The 20702-nt window shown below is 35.4% G+C and overlaps 2 protein-coding genes across 3 annotated transcripts in view; one reads left to right on the plus strand and one right to left on the minus strand.

Moving 5' to 3' along the window:
- LOC113522448 (uncharacterized) overlaps nt 1–7285 on the minus strand; it is a 127251-nt gene extending 119966 nt beyond the window's left edge. For both annotated transcript variants that reach the window (XM_026908127.3, XM_026908125.3), the window contains exon 1: nt 7085–7285. The gene's annotated coding sequence lies outside the window, so the exon portion shown is untranslated. The remainder of the gene's footprint in view (nt 1–7084) is intronic.
- A 4161-nt stretch (nt 7286–11446) lies between these two features.
- Nucleotides 11447–19894, plus strand: LOC113522692 (xaa-Pro aminopeptidase 3-like). The gene is made up of 10 exons (XM_026908461.3): nt 11447–11622; nt 11703–11977; nt 13112–13261; nt 13463–13599; nt 13732–13973; nt 14792–14962; nt 15644–15750; nt 16731–16868; nt 17728–17848; nt 18177–19894. Exons 1-10 carry the CDS (start codon nt 11589–11591, stop codon nt 18344–18346), a joined length of 1545 nt encoding a protein of 514 aa, XP_026764262.2. The 5' UTR covers nt 11447–11588; the 3' UTR covers nt 18347–19894.
- The last annotated feature ends 808 nt before the right edge of the window (nt 19895–20702 follow it).

Here is a 20702-nt window from a genome sequence, read left to right on the forward strand (position 1 = left end):
CGAAATAGTTTTTTTTGTAGAACACAATTTAAAATTATTATTACAGTTTATATAAACAGTTGCATACTATGAATAGTTATTATTTTGTTAACACTTCTAAATGATTGAAAAGATTCATTTTCGAATAACATAAATATGAGAGCAGTGCTGACTCTTAAATAATATTTGCTCTGTTATTCACATATAATTTGTTCACGTCTACCAGTATACAGCTGTCTGTTATTTAAAATATATATACTATAACAGGGTGTGCATTGTACCGTGAAGCCGAATTTGTTAATTTGGTAACGTTCTTTTTGTCTGCCACCTCTGCCATTGGCGTTGCAAAGAATAGGTATTCTAATTTTAAACCGTTATTACTCATGTTGATTTAGATCACGACCTTATTCCTTTAAGACGTTTTTAATCTTATGAATGTTGGAACGTGTTTGCCTATACTTGATTTCTAACACCTATTATCTAAATTGTAATAAGCAGCATGTTTTTTGTTCAGTCCCGAAATTTCGGAAAATATTCCACGGAAAACCCTCAGATCACATGATCGAATGAGATAAAAGTTCCCTTTATCCTTCTCCGTTCTAAATACATATATAATTATGTTTATACCAAATAATGACTTTAGCGGTTGAAGTGCTAAGAAATAACAAACAAACAACTCGCTTCCACATTAATAAAGGCTGTTTGAACTGTTTCCCGTGACAGTTTTTTTTTTTTACGATGATTATAAATATCGCACCAGTAATTTAAAATCACCGGAGAAGGCCTCTCCTTTCATTTTCGGCGATATAAATTTTCACAACATCGATATCCCACTGATAAGGTCACGGAACCCTAATTACATATCGCGAGGTAATCGCCGCAAAGCGACATACCGTCCGCAAAAAAGTCGAAATCAGAATCGTTCGGTCTCGACGGGGCGTCTCGGTTACTCCAAGCACCTAATGATGCATTGAGTGTTGTTCGCAGGATAATAAAGTTGTTTTTGCAGACTGTACAAATTGGCTTTTGTGTTGTAATTTAAGTGCGAAATAAATCTGATACATCAAAGAGGGAAAGGGAGCGATTTTGACCAAAGATAATCTTTTTCAGTATTTCTATCTCACTCTTATTTCAACAGTGAACCACTTATGCTTTCCATAGCTATGTTTTGGTTTACTGATTGGGATATGGCAATGAAATTATACATAGTATAACAGTCCTCAGAAAATGCAACGCATTGGAAAGAAAGAAAGAATTTATTCATATAATTATGCAACTCACACTGTTAAACATTTTTTTTTTATACAACTTAGAATGGCAAACAAGCTGACGGCCCACCTGATGGAAAGTGGTAACCGTCGCCTATAGACATGAGCAGTACCATGGACATAACAGAGTATACTGTTTCGTCCATGATACCCCCATGCGTTGCCATTCCTGAGGACTCAGATGTTATTCCTCTGTACCCTGTAAATTCACGCCATATCCCACCCTTCAAACCGAAACACAGCCATGCAAACACAGCTGCTTCACGGTTGAAACACAAATGGGACAGAGGTACCCAAGCAATCGACTTTTGTACAAAGCCTCCCTGTGGTGTCATCATCAAACATCCCACTGTTATATAGAGCTTTGTTTAGTTTAATTATTCGGATATATAAACAGATAATAATACTGGCAACTGAGAAACGCACGCGTTGCCATGGTGACCACAAATAATAGAAAAAGTTTTATTCTCATTAAAATATTTGTATAACAAGACGTTTTTTTATTTATCACAAAATTATTTAAATAAATCGAGTAGTTCCTCAAGATTCTTATTCATGATTAATCACACACAGTAACATAAATGAAAAAAACTAAGTATAACAATATAATTAAAAAAAAAACAAAAAAAAACAACACAAAACATGACAATAATAATATGTGCAAGTGTGTACTCGTATAGGTGTCACAGTGTATACTGTGATGACTACCAGCTGTATATATCGGTTACTACTTTCCGTCAGGTGGGCTATCAGCTTGTTTGTTATGCATATACATTGATATGCTTGAAATTATTTTTTATACAATTCCAAATTGTATAAAAAAATAATTTTAGAGTTAATAGAGGTATGACGTAATATGCTTTAGTTATCCTAATTGCTATTTATTTAATGGTGAATATTATTAACCGACTTCAAAAAAGAAGGAACCTTTCAATTCGATTACGTTTTTTTTGTTTGTTACTTCATAACTTCATCATTAATGGACCGATTTGGAAATACCGTCAATATCTGAAAAGATATGATTTCGGATTAGTCCCAAAGACATTAATTAAAAATCGCTTCAATAATTTAGTTTTTAAATAATAATAATTAGTTTTTCCAAGGTTAAAACCTTTTTAACAACACTATTTTTTGTTTATAACTAAAGCTACCACGTAGGTAACGTAGCTGACATAGCTACGTTACCTACGTGGCTATGTCGTTTAATTTATAAACTACGACAGATCATAAACTACTCGAACTACCGTCTCTTGTTAAAAGGAAAATAATCTAAAACCTCATTACTTGCTAGTTAACGGCTTACTCTTCTTGGAATTTCTTTCGTTAATAACAAGGGAATAGTAAAGATTTATGGAGTCCTTTGGTATATGTGATAAACACCAGCGGGAGGGTTTATATCTGACAATCTCTTAGATAGAGAATAAAAAAAAATATTATTTCAGTGTACGGTAAGTCTGGCAACATTTGTATTGATGAGAGTGAAAATGGAGTGGTAACCCCGCCTGTGCTAATGGGATACGCTGCCGGGGCACCAGTGAAGGGTGATCGATGAGGATGAAAACAGGCCAGTTAGCCCATCATGATGAATTCATCAAGAATTAATGGAGAGACCAGTAAGGAGGTCGACCTGGTTGGGTATATTGATAGCAATGATATTCTCAGTCTGCATTATTAACAATCCCTTTTCCCCCCACATTTGTATTTCGCGACTGACTCTTGGCCACAACAGAATATCAGTGTTTTGCTCTTTTGAGGGCAAAGCAATAAACTGAGTTGTGACCATTTTGTGTTACTATGGCACACGTATGAAGGGAAAGAAAGAAAGGAAATTGTTGGTTTATATATTTTGCTTTTTGTTTTTTTTTTTTGTTGCTTTTTTTATTTTCATTCTCTTATCTCTTTTATTGTGTATTATGTGTATGTTTGTATTGTAATTTATGTGCTGTAAGTAATGTAAATAAATTATCTATCTATCTAACTAACCTCAAAAACGAGAATGATTTATAAAAACAAAAATTCTTTAGTTTCACACTTACGGAGATTACAGCAAGGCTTTTCGCTTTACTTTGATGTTCTTATTACATCAACCGGTAACTGTCCACTGCTGAACATAAGCCTTCTCTATATTTATTTATTTACACTTTTTTGCACCATTTATAAAATAGTAAATACAGTTAACTGTAATAAGAAATGATACAAAAGGTGACCTTATCGCTAAGCAATCTCTTCCAGACAAAAATATAAAAAAAAAAGAAAAAAATATAAAAAATTCTATAAAAAAAAGTTTTGCCAGTGTTGCCACGCTTCGGCGGCGGTTTGACAACCGCAGTTAGGCTTTGGTGATATATTAAGAGGAACGCTGCTACACATCCCTCGACTATTAACCACTTACGACACCTACTAGAAAGAAAGCAAATGGCCTGTTCTACATCAGAACCATACGACAATTTCCTTAATAGAATACCTTAAATATACATACCTTAAAAGAAAAAACAAACTGGCCAGTTAATAAAGGACTGCATTTCGACTTTTCCTACACACGCCTTATACGACGCCCAAGTATATAAACGACCCAAAAGTAATGAATGAATCTAAGTTTTAAAATAATGGTATCTAATAAATATAATATATATATATATGTATGTATGCGTGTGTCTATAGGTGCATGCGTGTCTCTCGCTGTGTGTCTTTGTGTTTGTACGCATTCATATAAATATATATATATCGAAGCATTTGGCGTTCAATTGTTTCTGCCTACACCAATAGGAGACAGGCGTGACAGATAATATTATGTATGTAATATTGTTAGAAATCAACCTTGTAAGGAAGCTGGCGTGAAGATCTGTCTTCGCATACGAGTTATAATCTCCAACTTACCATTATTATAACTACTCTATTTTACATATAAATGCACTTTGATAATATAGTTCCATATTCAGCTAACATTATGCATGTAAATTAACATATCTAATAATATTTTTTAATTTCAGAATTTAACATTTAAATTTGACAATTGAATTGTTAATATTCGTAATAAAGTAATTGCCCGCGCCGTCTTCGTGACGGGTGTGCTGATGAAGCAAATTAGATCAAGTCTTCACCATTTATTAAGCTAAATTTTTCACTTTTCTGTACAATTTTCTAAACATTTTCTTTGCGTTATGTTACAAAAATAAAATAGAGATGCCGCATTTCTAAAGTAATGCTAAGCGTATCACTTTACATATAAAGATTTTGGCAATTCATTTTCATTTATATAAATTTCATATATCTAATATATAAAATTCTCGTGTCACGGTGTTTGTTACCAAACTCCTCCGAAACGGCTTTATCGATTTTTATGAAATTTTGTGCACATATTGGGTAGGTCTGAGAATCGGCCAAAATCTATTTTTTATACCCCTCAATGATAATGGTGACTCTCCCCGAAACATTTTTTTTTTATTTTTTTTGACAAATTTTTACATTTATATTTCATTATGGTTTAGCATTGAAAAATACGTACAAATTCAAATTTTCACGTTTTCATGATCAACCCCTGTTTTTTAATCGCGATTTTTATAAGGTAAGGTTTATAGATTGCAAGATGGTAATCCAATATAATAATTGTAGTAGGATAAATTCTCATGTATAGTGCTCGAAATAATGTATATGGTAAAACAACGTTTGCCGAGTCAGCTAGTAATATTATATAAACGTTTGAAAAGATCTACATATTACTATAAGCAACCAAATAAGATAAAAATTTCTGAACGTCGACTTTAAAAGAATTTCTCTAACTCCTAATCGCTACATCCCATCTCGGAGACCGCCACATAGATTCCCGCCAAGTTATCGGCGGCGCAGGCGCATCCTAAAGGCGGAACTCTCGTAATAGGCGCATTCCGCCGACAGGCTGTGAATACCGCGCCATGCACTCGAGCGAGGAAAACATCTGAATGACTTAGGAAACCATTAACGGCCCGCAGTTTCTATATTAACGATCGCAGACAGCGACGATGGCAGCACACCTTTCCCGATAAAAGACATTAAAATGTATGACCAGAACTTTAAATCCTATTTCATAGTTTCCTGAATTTTTGTGCACGTATTCTTTATCATCGAATTACAAACGTCATCACTATTTCAGCCATTTATTATATATTGCTAAACAAAAGTCATCCATATTGCCTGTTACAAGAAAAGATTCAAAGTTATCTGCCTCCATAATGAGCATAATTAACGATATTTTTTTATATAAATTAATACTGTCACTACATTATTGATTTATTGATTGAGCTTCCTACATTATCCAGTGAATAAATTTCAACAGCCTCTAACATTTATTTCCGTCAATTAGTTGAATATCTAAATTTTCGCAAAGTTCTTGATATCGGTCAATTTTAAACTCACGACGACTAAGGTAACGTCACTTTTTTATGGCATTAGTAATGGTAATTGACAGCCCATCTGGTAACGGTCATAACGTAAACAACAACACCACTCACTAATCCGGCTCGAGGGACCAGAGAAATATAGTCCTACCTACCTACTTGATAATTATCTAAATATATAATAAAATTGAAACTAGACAATATCTGTACTTAGGAGACAACCTAATAGGGCTCTTAATAAAACCCATAGAAGCCAAAACAATTTTTGTTCTGGCATCAATAAATGACTACAACTTCAAACAATTAGATGCGGTTTTCATAGTTACATTGCCAAAACTCTAACTTAGAATGTAATGTATGTTTTATCTTGATACGCCATCTAGAGATGATCTAATTTAATATTCAAAATCCACAGATACTTAAAAAGTTGCGGGCAAAAATGTATAAAAATATATTTTTAGATAACTGTAATTGGCGTCTTGGTCGTGTCTAACGCTTATTACTCTAGCAGCTCTACATAACATTAGAAAGGGCCAAGGCGTCGAGAATAGTTCATTTCCGGCACGAACCTACCTACCTATTACGTTTACAATCACGCACCTCTAAGAAATAGCTGTGACCGCTAACCTGTCTCATTCTTTGCTTACTCTGTGCATTTTTTTTTTCACTAATACAAAAGGTAATAAGTAGACTTGTAAAAAAAATCTTGCGTACATTTACATGTACAATAACGTAACAGTAAGCTAACTTTCACATCATTCATTTACGTAGCTCTTAATAGTATTATATTATCTGTGATAGTTCCAAACAATGCAAAATTACGTCTATGTTGTAAAGATTACTATTTGAAATTAATAATTTAAACAGACACTACCGAATAATTACTATATAATTTAATATTCTAGAACTCAATGGAGTTACTGTAGTTCAAATTTAAAAATGGAAATCTTATTTTTTTTTTAGATCTTTTAAAGAAAAAGGCTAGTACCTTTTAAATAAAAAGGCTAGAAGAAACAATGACAAAATATACTGTAGCCTCCATGGTATGCCTCATGCACAAACATTTCTTAAGGACTTAGGCCGTATGGCTCCGTAGATACTTCATGACTTCACTGCATACTGGTTTCAGTAATATAGATTTTCATTACCATTCTTGCTATTGTTTACTTCGTTTAAAGGCTGTATACGTAATTAACCTTTGCCTCGCACGAGAACATTTTCAAATAACTTTTACCAATAAACAACGAGGTAACTAGGCGTACACACACGTCTTTTGTGTCACTACGAGGTCACATATTAGGTAATCCTTGCAGTCAACCGTAACAACTAATGAATGGGTTACAAAATGATGCAAATGAACTCGCAAACTAGAAACGACTATTTATCGATGTAAACTATCGACTAGACTACAATATAGAAGACAGAGACGGAGTGATCAGTGAAATATTATGGAAAACAACAAACCTCTATGCAGAGTCGTTGGCTGGCCACGGCACGTCCAAATAGGTTCAAATTAAAAAAATAAACAAGCACTGTTATGAAACACTATTGTAACGGGCACGAATGGTAGCACTGTTTGACGCGATCGCGTATGGGTACCACAAGGTTGGTACGTGACGTGCGCGTGCGCCGCTCGTTCCGCGCTGACTGCCGCAAGAGCTCGGTGAACGTCGCATGACCTTCCTGCCTACGGGCCAAGATAGAGCCTCTTTTCCTTTTGAGAGGTATGCTCCAAAAATACTAAACCTTCTAAGGATTTATTAGAATCTAACACTATATGCAGGTACAAGTTATCCTGCTAGGAACCAACAGAAGCATCTAAAATCATTAGGTTACAATATATATTTGACAATCTTTCCATATATTTCAAAATGTGTAGCTGAAAAATTTTCAACAAGTGCGTTTTGTTTTTTAATTTCGTTGAACTTTCTTAATTTAAATTCGTCGGAAAAGTTTATTTTATAAAATGCTTTCTTTTATATATCGGAGACATAGGCTTTTCTGGAAGTTCGAAGTTGAAAAGACAATTGAAAACCCTTTCAATTTTACAAGAATTTACTGGGTACAGAGGAATAACACCTGAGTCCTCAGGAATGGCAACGCATGGGGGTATCATGGGTGAAACAGTATACTCTGTTATGTCCATGGTACTGCTCATGTGTATAGGCGACGGTTACCACTTTCCATCAGGTGGGCCGTCAGCTTGTTTGCCATTCTAAGTTGTATATTATATATTTTTATTTATGAACTGATTGAAATAAAACATACACAAAATGTTAAGTGGAACAAACCGCAACCTTTTAGTGATAACCACGTTCAAATCGGTTAAGCCGTTTCTGACATTATCATGTACAAACGTACAGACAGAAAAACAGACAAAAATTCTAAAAAACATTATTTTGGGGTCTATTGTGTTCATAAAGCCATATAACAGTTTATCTTAATTATCTTCTATGTACAGAGAGCGACCAGTTACGATTTTATTATATGTGTTATTTTTTTTCCGCTGGGTCCCCTTCCCACCACCACATAGGCCACCCCTTCCTTTCCCATGAATGTCGTATGAGGCGACTAATGGAAGGCGAGGTATGGGCAGCGACGTCTCTCTTCAAACATCTCTATAGCCCAACTGCGGTTGCCAATCCGCCTGCCAAGCGTGGCAACTACTAGCAAAACTCCCCTTATGGGGAAGGCTTATGTTCAGCAGTGGACACTTAATATCTAGAACAATAATTAAGTATTTTTTCACTTTTCTATTAAATATCACTTAAAATTCATGACGTTTTAAATAGTTTTTTTTTTTTTTGTATAACGTGTACGCAGTTAAATAATACACTGTCTTGTTAAATAAAACTATTGTATTGTATTGTAAAATCTTTATTGTACATAATTCATACGGAATACATCAAAAGATTTAATATATAATGGCGGACTTATCCCTTATGGGATATTTTTATTTTTATTTTATTTATTCATGAACAAAAATTTGTATTTGAATGTCATAGTAGATACAATAAATTGATACAGTACATAAAATATAAATTAAATTAAGCATAGAACAAATATTACAGTCACTTAGTCATCTCTTAATATAAACAATATATATATATTCAAATTTACTATAATTAGAATTCGTCAATTGAGTACAGACACCACCACCATCACCACTTACCATCAGGTGGGCCGTATGCTTGTTTGCCATCTTAGTGGTATAAAAAAAGACACCTTCCTAGCAGTAATGACTTCAATATTGTCCTAAAGATATATAAATCATTCAGTGACATTAATTCCTTAGGCAGCTTATTAAATAACACCACCGCTTGATTTCGTGGACAATGTTGTATTGTGTTATGACAAAGGGATCTCTTTCAGTCAACCTTTGAGAAGCTGAAAGTAAACTGTAGAATGTATAAGCGTAATATTTCTAATATTAGCAATCTTACTAATATAATACAATTGTAATTGTGGCACACGCATGAAGGGGGAAAATTGTTACTAATTTTATGTTATTTTATTTATTTATTTATTTACACTTTATTGCACCAAGTAAACAGAGAAATAACAAATACAGTAAATATTAATGAGAAGTGATACAAAAGGCGGCCTTATCGCTAAGCAATCTCTTCCAGACAACCTTATTATTTTTATTTTTTTTATTTCTTGTACATGTATCTTTTTTTTTTATCTTTTCTCACTGTGCATTTACATATGTCTATCGTTGTTTGTGTGCTGTAAGTAATAATAATAATAAGCAAATAAATTATTTATCTATCTATCTAATTAAAAAAAAATAACATGAATGTTCTCTGTAGGCGACACGTAACTATGTTTTTATTCTATTCTCTTTATATAATATATGTATATTGTGTTTAGGAGCTTTGAATAAACGCGGGAGTAAGCGGGGCAGCGCCTCTCTCGTGATTTTTGTGAACTTTTGTTGTGTCTCCGACCGAACGTAAAAAAGACACGATCAGGCAGCGCGGTCGTGTCTTTTTACATACATTCTCTGTTAATAAATTGTGTTTTCCTTCTACATTCTCTACAGTCTCAATAAGACCAGTACGTAGCAAAGCAGCGGGAGGCAAGCAGACCCCTCACCAGAGGGAGACTTTATACAAAAGTCGATTGCTTGGGTACCTCTGTCCCATTCGTGTTTCAACCGTGAAGCAGTTGTGTTTGCATGGCTGTGTTTCGGTTTAAAGGATCGGATATGGCGTGAATTTACAGGGTACAGAGGAATAACATCTGAGTTCTCAGGAATGGCAACGCATGGGGGGTATCATGGGCGAAATAGTATACTCTGTTTTGTCCATGGTACTGCTCATGTGTATAGGCGACGGTTACCACTTTCCATTAGATGGGCCGTCAGCTTGTTTGCCATTCTAAGTTGTATAAAAAAAAACAACAAGTTTTACAAATTTTGTTTATTTATTCCTTTACGTTTACGTATGAAGTTCGTTGATGTCGTTTGTATGAATGTTCATACAGCGCTCTCGTGAAAAATATTTTATTAATCTAAGAAAATGAAATAATTTAAACCAGTGTTTTCAACCTTTTTAATGACACGAGCCCCCTAGTATGAAAAAATATTTCGCGACCCCCACTTATTTTTTTTTGTTAATTTGTATTATTTACATACGTTTTATTTATCATAAATGTATTAATGATAAATAAAACAATATTCTTAATAAATCTATGTTTATTAGTTTGTTTTTTTTTACTAAGGTAGTTTTCGCGACCCCCTTATAGAAACCCCTTGGGGGGTCGGAGCCTACGCTTTGAAAGACATTGATTTAAACAAATCTAAAATTAATTTTATTATTCAATTCGATGTCTATATACATATATAACGGGAAATTAACGAACTTACTGTGTTTGTTTGTTTGTTTGTTTAAAGTGCCGTACGCTCCTTGAAGAAAACTTTAGGATAAAGTCAAATCAATTATCGGAAATAATCTTTTCCCGTTATACATATATGACATATATATGCATATGACAATAGGCTGGTCACATAGCTCGAAGAACCAACAACCGATGGGGAAGAAAAATTCTTGAGTGGCGACCCCGTACAGGCAAACGCAGTGTAGGACGACCCCCTACTAGATGGAGTGACGACCTCAAATGCATTGCAGGGAGTCAGTGGATGCAGGTGGCTTAGGACCGTATTTATATATGGCTGTCTATGGGGGAGGCCTAAGTCCAGCATTGGATGAATAATGACTGAAATGATGATGATAATGATGATATGTATATAAAAACCAATTTTTTTCATAAGTAAAGAATTTTTTATACCACTGAGGTGGCAAACAAGCATACGACCCACCTGATAGTAAGCGGTTACCGTAACCCATGAACGCCTGCAATACGCGCGCGTTGCCAACCCTGAAGAAACCTCTTTACCCTCTTTTGAAGAATCTCCGTTCAGTTCATTCCATAACCAGAGTGTTTGTGGGAGAAAACATCTCTGAATCCGTGTTGTACGTGACCATTTTGCTGTAGGGTATGAGGGTGAACTCCCTGTTGGTGGTGAGCGGTACGATGGAAGAAAGTGGCCGTGGGCATCATATTGAATAAATCCTAAAATATATAACATTAATAATATTAAATGTATAAAAAGTTTCCAGAGGTAACCACGAGAACGACTTGACAGGATGACTTTTGAGAGATAAATTATTCTCGAAAAAAACTCATATTAAATGTCTGTAATAAAATTTATAAAAGAATGGCATCGAAAACAAATCCTTATTTTTATTTTTTACTTTTTGGCAACATAGCAATGGTCAAATATGTCAAAGCGTAACAAATGTCAATGTCAATTAAGAGAAATGTACCATACGTCAATTGTCAAATTTTCCAAAATTTTCCCAAACAAAATTATTCTCTTTCGACATGAAATAAACAATTTAACCAAGAAACTATCTAAATAATCAACTACCAATTATTCAAATATAACCTTACAAAGCGCACAATGCATGGTTTACGTAACTGGGCATTAAATTTCGGTATGTAGCGACATATTTAGTTTTTATACTGAAACCCGGTGACCTATTTTTGTAAATGAAAAAACAATTCTGTTTTTTAGCGTCCAAAGGTCGAAGAAGGGTTTTCAGGCAAGTTTTAAGTGAAGACCGGTGTAGATGGTTGTCCACAGTGGAAAATCCGCCAGGAGTGAAAGACGTCCCTCAGTTTTCTATACCAAAAGCCGTCGTTGGGCAGGCGACTTGCCACACACACCCTCATCTCATACCACCCGGTCAGTTGACATGTGGCATTACACAGATGGAGTACAGGGAACGGAGGGACGCGCTTGTTACCAAATTGATGGCAGAAGTGCAAAATGCCCATAAAACGCACATTGTAAGTTTATTACGTACTTACAAATTTGTAAAACCCTGGCAAACGCGCCGGTAATACCTTTAGTGTTGCAAGTATTTATAAATATTTTCCACTTCTCATCAGATGGACAGTCAGCACATTAACCTTCCTAATAATAAAAAAATTCAATACTGATCTTTACCTTACTTTTTCCATATAAATCTCAATATTTATTGAAATAATTGTAACGTAACAATAAAAACTAAATCAAAGTTTTACACTAGTGCTTTTATTTTTTTTTAATGGATCGGTAACCCCACCCTCACTATCGGTATACACCGGCGGGGCACCAGTAAAGAATGATAGGTGAGGATGAAGCAGGTCAGTTAGCCCATTGTGATGAATTCAACAAGAATTCTTCACGGTGGTTTCCAGGGGGAACCATGTGGAGGTCGACCTAATAAGGTATATTGCTAGCAATGGGGCTGTCAAACTCCATTGCTAATAATCCTTTACCCCCTATATTATCAGTATTTAACCTGAGTTGACTGACCAAATATTTCTCAGTCGCTTCTAATTGTTAGTTAGATTATTATTAGAAATATCAGTGATGTTTATAATATTATTTATTATCTTATTTTATGTCTTATACTGATGAGGAAATTGATCACCATGTAGTCCTGTCATAGAATGGACTGTCCCTTCCTTGCCTGTGGGTATCATAAGAGACAACTCAAGGAACTTAATGATCAAGGGATGGGCAGCAGCAACCCTCTTAAAACATCACCAAAATCTTATCTATGTTTGCCAATCTGCCTGCCAACTGTGGCAATTACTGGCAAAGTCTCCTTTATGGGGAAGCCTATGCTCAGCAGTGAACAATTAATGATTTATATGATGATGATGATATTGATGGGAAAAGTAGCCCTGTCAATCAATATAACTTGCCTGTATAAACAAAGTCAGAAGTAATAACTAGTTAAAAATTTAGCAAGTGGTATCTACAAAGTATTTGATGTATTATTTTTTATAAAATAATCTTATACATCAAATCATTACAGATTGTTTATGTGTGCATTTACATGTGCTTTGTACTACATACATTAATAATTTAACATGTTTTAAGTGCACCTACAAAAGCAACAAGGTTTAAACATTGCCATATCTATATTATAGATTGTAATACCAGCGGCTTGCAAACAGTACATGTCTGATATAATACCGTATGTGTTCAGACAAAATTCTGACTTTTTCTACTTAACGGGCTGCCTAGAACCGTCTGCAATTCTGGTATTAGTGAAACCAGCACAGACAAGCAATTATAAGGTGAGCTTCATGAATAAATAAAACTTAATAATTATGAATTTAACTTGTAATTATATCGAGAAAATAGCTTAGTTATTACATTAAAATATAATTTGTACTTATAAAACTTAACAATAAAGTAATAAAATGTTATTATCACCAATTATAAGTTGAATTTAATAATTCATTTTACAATTGGTAACATTATTGAACACATTACAGAGTATCCTATTTGTACATGACAAAGACAGTCATGCCGAACTCTGGGACGGACCACGGACGGGCTGTAATGCTGCTGTTCAGCTTTTTGCTGTTGACGAAGCACGACCGGTCGAACAATTTGAAACCTTCCTTGGCAAGTAGGTTTGTTCTTTTCAATTATAATAACTAACATGCAACTATTGAGAAAAAAACTCTTATTTAAATTAATTCTATGCTGAAACCTGCTTGATTGATAATGCTATCAAACTAAACAAGAGGTTTTCTTCCAGGATATTCAACTCCTCAAAACCATCGGTACTCTGGTACAACGATAGGAGTCAGGCCAACCCCGACTTGAACTCTACAGTGGCGAGTGTCTTACGTAATAATGGTCATGTGTCCCTCTCCGACCCACAGCGGACATTACACTTCCTAAGGGTGATCAAGTCGCCCGCTGAGATCGAGCTTCTGAAGGAGACGTGTTATATTGGCTCCCAGTCAATAAATATGGCGATGGCATGCACTAAACCTGGTGAGTTTAATCTTTTATAGCACTGAGACATATACATGTATATATAAGCATATGGCCCACCTGATAGTAAGGTGGTTACCGTAGCCTTTGAACGCTTGCAATACCAGTAGCATAACCTGAGCGTCTATAGAGGAGGCCTATGTTTAGCAGTGAACAGATAATGGGTGATATAATAGTGATGATGTGTTCTAACGTAAACCGCGTGGACACCAACCTAATGGAGTATATTCCTAATGATGGAGCAGTTTTTTTAATGGATGATAATGGAATGGTAACCCTGCCTACACTATTGGTATACGCTGGCGGGGCACCAGTGATAGATGATAGGTAAGAATGAAAAGGCAGATCAGCCCATCGTGGCGTTGTACTATAAATTAGTCAGGATGGTTTCCAGGGGGAATCGCGTGGATGTCGACCTGACAGGGTATATTGATGGCAATGGAGACTAACCTCCAAATTACTAACAATACCTTTCCCCCCACTATGGAGAAGTTTTTTTTTAATGAGTGGTAATTGAATGTTAATATGTTAATAGTTTAATTCTGCCTGCGCTATCGGTATACACTGCTTTTATCGCCACTGGTGCCCCACCTGTGAGAGATGATAAGTGACGGTGAAAGCTGGTCAGTTAGCCCATCGTGACGAATTCCACTTGATTTAACCACGATGGTTTCCAAGTGAAACCGCGTGAAGATCGACCTGATAAGGTGTATTGCTAGATAAATACATAGATTGTTAGTAATGGGGTCTAAATGGGCCATTGCTAACAATCCCTTTCCCCTCTAATTATAGTTTGAATCGTACGGTCCCTTGTATAGGTGTATCGGAGCATATGGTGAACGCGGTGCTGGAGTACACGTGCCGGCAGGGCGGCGCCGAGCACCTCGCGTTCCCGCCGGTGGTGGCGGGCGGCGCCCGCGCCACGCACATACACTACATCGCCAACAATCAGATACTGCATGAGCGGGACATGCTACTCGTTGACTCGGGTAAACCACTGTTTATTATGCTAATTTTCCCGCTAGAATTCTATGCGTGTGTGCGTGCGTGCGTCCTTGTGTGTGTGCGTGCGTCCTTGTGTGTGAGCGTGCGTCCGTGAGTGTGTGTGTGCCCCCGTGTGTGTATGTACGTGCGTGCGTCCGTGTACGTTCGAGCATGCGCGCGACCGTGCGTGTGTGTATGTGTGTGAAATGTGTGAGCAAGTATGAGCATATTAAAGCAATATATCAATAGAAATCAAATTTATTTATTCTTTATTGACCACATTCCAAAAAAATCTCGAGTACAAAAGGCGGACTTAATACTATATAGCATTCTCTCCCACTCAACCTTTGGCGTAACAGAAATGTAATTATATGGTGAACAAAATTGAAAATTATTGCAAATAAACAATTACACGTACGTATCGTACAATACGTACAATATTAAAATTACTTGCATATACAAATATATATCGTAGAAACATACATACAAATATAATTATACACACATACTTATAGATTATATACAATAACAACAATTAACAATGATAGAGATCAAAGGTGATGATGATGAAGATGATGAATTGCCTTCACTGATTCTTCAAAAGATATTTGTAGAAAAAGGCAATTTATATCAAGTTTCTGACAGGCAGTAAAATCAAAGTCCAATATGAACCGTTCGTATTGCAGGCAGCCAGCGCTGGCTGTACAACTCCGACATATCGCGCACGTGGCCGGTGTCCGGCAAGTTCTCCAAACACCACCGCATACTGTACGAGCTCGTACTTAACGTACAAGTGAGTATCACATTTAGTACTCAATTAAATCACATCTAGTAAAAACAAAATAAAGGAAATGACGTAGCTAATATAAGTAAGACATCTAAACAATTTGACATAACAACATATTCACTTCCATCGTCATATCAGCCTTTAACTGTCCACTGCTGAACATAAGCCTCCCCCTTGGGGGACATTGCCAATAGTTGCCACGCTTGGCAGGCGAGTTGGCAACCGCAGTTAGGGTTTCAAGATGTTTTAGGAGGGACGCTGATGCCCAATCCTCGCCCTCCCTTAGCCGGCTCTTATGACACCCATGGAAAAGGAAGTGGTGGCCTATTCTATGCCGGGACCACGCGACCATGAGCAGACTGTATACGGGAAATGTAAACCTCTTTCATCTTAAACTACCTATATTCTAGCAATATAACTCGTCATTGCACTAACGTGCAGGTACGTCCTTCTACTACGACCTAACACTGTTTGGATTACAAAGCGTTCATGAGCAAAAAAATAATTTTTATTTCTACTAAATTAATTTGCTTCCAAAGATTTTAACCATGACGGAACTCCCAGTCAGCAAAGTATTAATAAATAATTATAAAATAATCATAGTTCTTCTTATTGTTAGGAAGTATAATATTATATATGCCGTGTGGTCCCGGCATAGAATAGGCCAGCCCTTTTCCCCTGGGTGTCGTAAGAGGCGACTAAGGGAGGGCAAGAGATGGGCAGCAGTATCTCTCTTAAAACATGTCTAAAACCTAACTGCGGTTGCTAACCCGTCTTCCAAGCGTGGCGAATACTGGTAAAACCTCCCAAAGGGTAGGCTTATTTTCAATAGTGGGCAGTAAAAGGCTGATATAATGATTTCCTTTCATTAGTCATATATTATATACATAATTTATTAAACAGAAAATATTGCCATCTGGAGACAGCGAACAATACATTAAATTGTACATTTTATCCGGGTCAATGTAATCCCATAATCTTTCCAGAAACGTCTGATTGAACTGCTGGGCGAGCACCGGCCGGCGCTGGACCAGTTATTCGACAGCATGTGTCGACTGCTCGGGACGCATCTGCAACAAGAGGGCATACTGCCCAAAAACATAGATGGCAATGAGCTTATTGGTGTAAGTATAGAATCCCATACATTCTGGTCTTTTTGGTTACAACACAGAGGGCAAACGAACATGCGGCTCACCTGATAGTGACTACCGCCGCCCATGATCACCTACAACACCAACGGCATTGCAGGTGTGCTGCCGGCTTTTTAAAAAGGAATATGCTCTTTTCTTAAAAGTTATGATTTTCAGTACATTTAAAAAAAAAAAAATATATAAAAATATCATAATTTACTACTTATGACTGTATAAAACATCCGACTTTTAATAAACCTGTTTCAGCTATTGAAGTGTTTGTTCTTTTATTAGGGGGCTCGGGTAGCCTTTGCCCTCCTCTAGGATGCAAGCAAAGCTTTACAAAGATATACATATAAAAACTCACATCCACAGAGCGGTTATCGTTCAATATTAAAGATCAAAAGACAGGTTTTATCCGCGTGGCGATATCATAGCTTATCCTATTTTTGTCTGTATAAAATTTCTGTTATTTCTAAGGAACTACCAGAGGGAGACTTTGTACAAAAGTCGATTGCTTGAGTACTATGTCCTATTCGTGTTTCTACCGTGAAGCAATTGTTTGCATGGCTGTGTTTCGGTTTGAAGGGTGGGATATGACGTGAATTTACAGGGTACAAAGGAATGACATCTGAGTCCTCAGGAATGGCAACGCATGGTGGGTATCATAGGCGAGACAATATACCCTGTTATGTCCATTGTACTGCTTATGTCTATAGGCGACGGTTACCACTTTCCATCAGGTGGGCCGTCAGCTTGTTTGACATTCTAAGTTGTATAAAAAAAAGGAAAAAATGGTGAATAGTTTTGTGCATGAAGATCTTAAATGTGTGTTTTTATATGATGTGTACAGAAAGCATACCGGCTGTGTCCGCACCACGTGTCGCACTACCTCGGGCTGGACGTCCACGACACGCCACTGGTGCGGCGCGGCGCCGCCGTCCGACCCGGCATGCTGGTCACCGTCGAGCCAGGTGCCTACTATCTCCACCTCACATTTATTATTGCCGGTCTATTCTATGCCGGGACCACATGGCGACCACCTCACATAATACCCATAAATATAAATACTTAGCCACCCCTTCCTATCCTGTGGGTATCGTAATAGGCGACTAAGGCGGGGTTGTAACTATCATGGTTAATTCCTGATGAATTCATCATGATGGGCTAACTGGCCTGTTTTCATTCTCATCTATGACCCTTCACTGGTACTCTGCCAGCGTATCCCGTTACCGCAGGCAGGGTTACCATACCATTTTCACCCATAAAAAAAATACAACTTATATTTCTGGTATTATACAGGTATCTACATCCGTGATGACGACGAGATGGTGCCCCCGGAGTTCCGCGGCGTGGGCATCCGCATCGAGGACGACGTGCTCATCACGGAGGGCGAGCCGCTCGTGCTCACCGACACGTGCGTCAAGGAGGTCCGCGACATCGAGGCCATCGTTGGAAAGCACGCGCTCTAGACTCTTTCCCTGTCTCATTAACCGACTTCAAAAAAGAAGGTTCTCAATTCGGTTTTTTTTTTTATATATAATATATATACTTACAGATTGGTCTCATAGAAATTTTATCAAAATCGGTTTAGTAGTTTACGTTTTTATTTAAATCAAAATAACTAGTGTTTGTCATCACAACTGAAATCGGGTTTTTTTGAGACCCAAACATTATTGTTCGGTGAACAATCTTGATATATAAAAAAATAAAATAATTACCATAGGAAAATTAATCTATGAAATAATTAAGCTATAAAAATTATTTATAGCTTAATTTTTGCGATCTTATAACCAGTATTTGTTCCCATTTTGTTATAAGTTACTAAATTTTACTTCTAATAGAACATGGTGTCTAAACTTTTTAACTAACTTTTTTTGTTAGTGACTTTACTAGTTATTTATAAAAAAAAAATTGAACTTGAATATATAGAATAGACAATATTAAACATAACAATTGTGTTTATATAATACATTGTAAATGTTATTTATACAGAAATAAATTTGAAATAACGAAATTATACAATTTGTAATAAATTGTAACTCTGATATAAAATGTAGTAGTCATGAAACTACTTTTGTATTATCTTTCCCTAGATTATATAGATAGTGTCTCCATACAAATGATTAGAGAAAAGCTGATCAACTCTTGCATACAATTTTGTGTGATAAATAATAATGAGTATTTCCTTTATAATGCTCAAGAACTAATTTTATTTATTAAATAATTAAATATGGATACATCAAAATACATTGTGTGTGTAAGTAAAGGAAACACCTTTATAACTTCTATATTTATTTTGTTTTATAATTTTTCCATCTTTTTGTATCTTAGATACGTCAAGATACAGTTTATTCGTAAGTATATAGAACACTGATAAAAAAACGAGCCAGCTAATTTGACAATTAGCTGACAAAAAGTTAACTCGTTTTTGAAGCGCGATGCTCTATCTATATAATCTAAGTATCTTCTTTCGTACTGAATCGATGGTAATGTTTCGGTTTATATGAATGTTAAAAAAATTTCCCTGTTTCTTGTAGAAAGTTACTCGACTTCACAATCGCTATAATAGTTATAATATAATAGTTTATGTAATCAAAACGAAGTTAACAGTAGTTTTAAGTTTTTTTTTAATAGAAAATAGAATCAATGTTTCATGTGGCTAGCCTGATGGTGAGTGATCACCGCAGCCCATAGTAACTAGTAACACTAAAGACGTCCTTAGCCTTTCAAGAAAACATAAGGTTTTGTTATTAAAAATTCCAATGTAAATTTTGTTAAAAAATACTGTTGCAGGGAATCTATTTTAAAACACCATTCTATTTGTCTAGAAATGAAGTTAAATAAATTACAATTATACCAAATTGATAACAATAGATGACATAAATTTAAAACTAAACTGTATGAATACCTAGTAAACAGAACATACGAGTACTATTCAATTGACGATTACCTTGGAGATAAATGTAATAAATTTCCATAATATTATAATTTTTTACTATAAATGTGACATTTTTTATTTTTTTATATAATTTGTTTTTTTCTTATATAATTGCGAATTTATATATCTCGATAGATGGGGTTGATCATAGAGGACTTATCTTGTTTTACAATCCATTGTTACCTATGTATCATAATTTAAATAAATAAATAAACAGCAAAATGATTGTTCTAAGGACTAATTTAAACAAATTTTTTAGTAGAATTGCATCAGAAATATTTTTCATTTGTTATTTTAGAAATTAGAGCAAACGAAAAATTGACATTTAACGATTAGGAATATTAGATATTTAGAAAATGTAATCTTCAACTTAAGAAAATGTTGTTTTCCTGTTTTTTTTTTTCATATAAATGTTATAAAAGCTAACAAGCTCAAATTGCAAACAGTTTTTATATCTTATATTTATATGACACTATGTAGCCAGTTATGAATTAAAAAAATATATATTTACTATCTGTATTATTATTGTATTCAGTTGTACAGACAATAATGGTTCTGAATTTGTAAATAGAATTATTGATAAATATATATTATCCTCAAAAATGTGTTTGTGGTCCCATACGCATTCCCAGCAAGAGTACAATAATGGATAGCCTCCTAGGCAACTGTATCTCTCGATAGATACATTTTCGCTACCGCGCGTTTAAACAACACAACAATATCTGCGATAATGTAGTTTCATAAAATACGTACAAAATTCGTAAACGTATCTCATTCATTAGCCACTTGTACAGGGAAGCTTGAGAAGAAATTAATATATAAATATATATAATAGGTTAAATTATAAACAACCATAATATAAAACAATATATTTAAAAAATGATGGC

Source organism: Galleria mellonella, unplaced genomic scaffold, assembly GCF_026898425.1.
Source record: "Galleria mellonella isolate WM207_F2 unplaced genomic scaffold, CSIRO_AGI_GalMel_v1 utg803, whole genome shotgun sequence".
Lineage (NCBI taxonomy): Eukaryota > Metazoa > Arthropoda > Insecta > Lepidoptera > Pyralidae > Galleria > Galleria mellonella.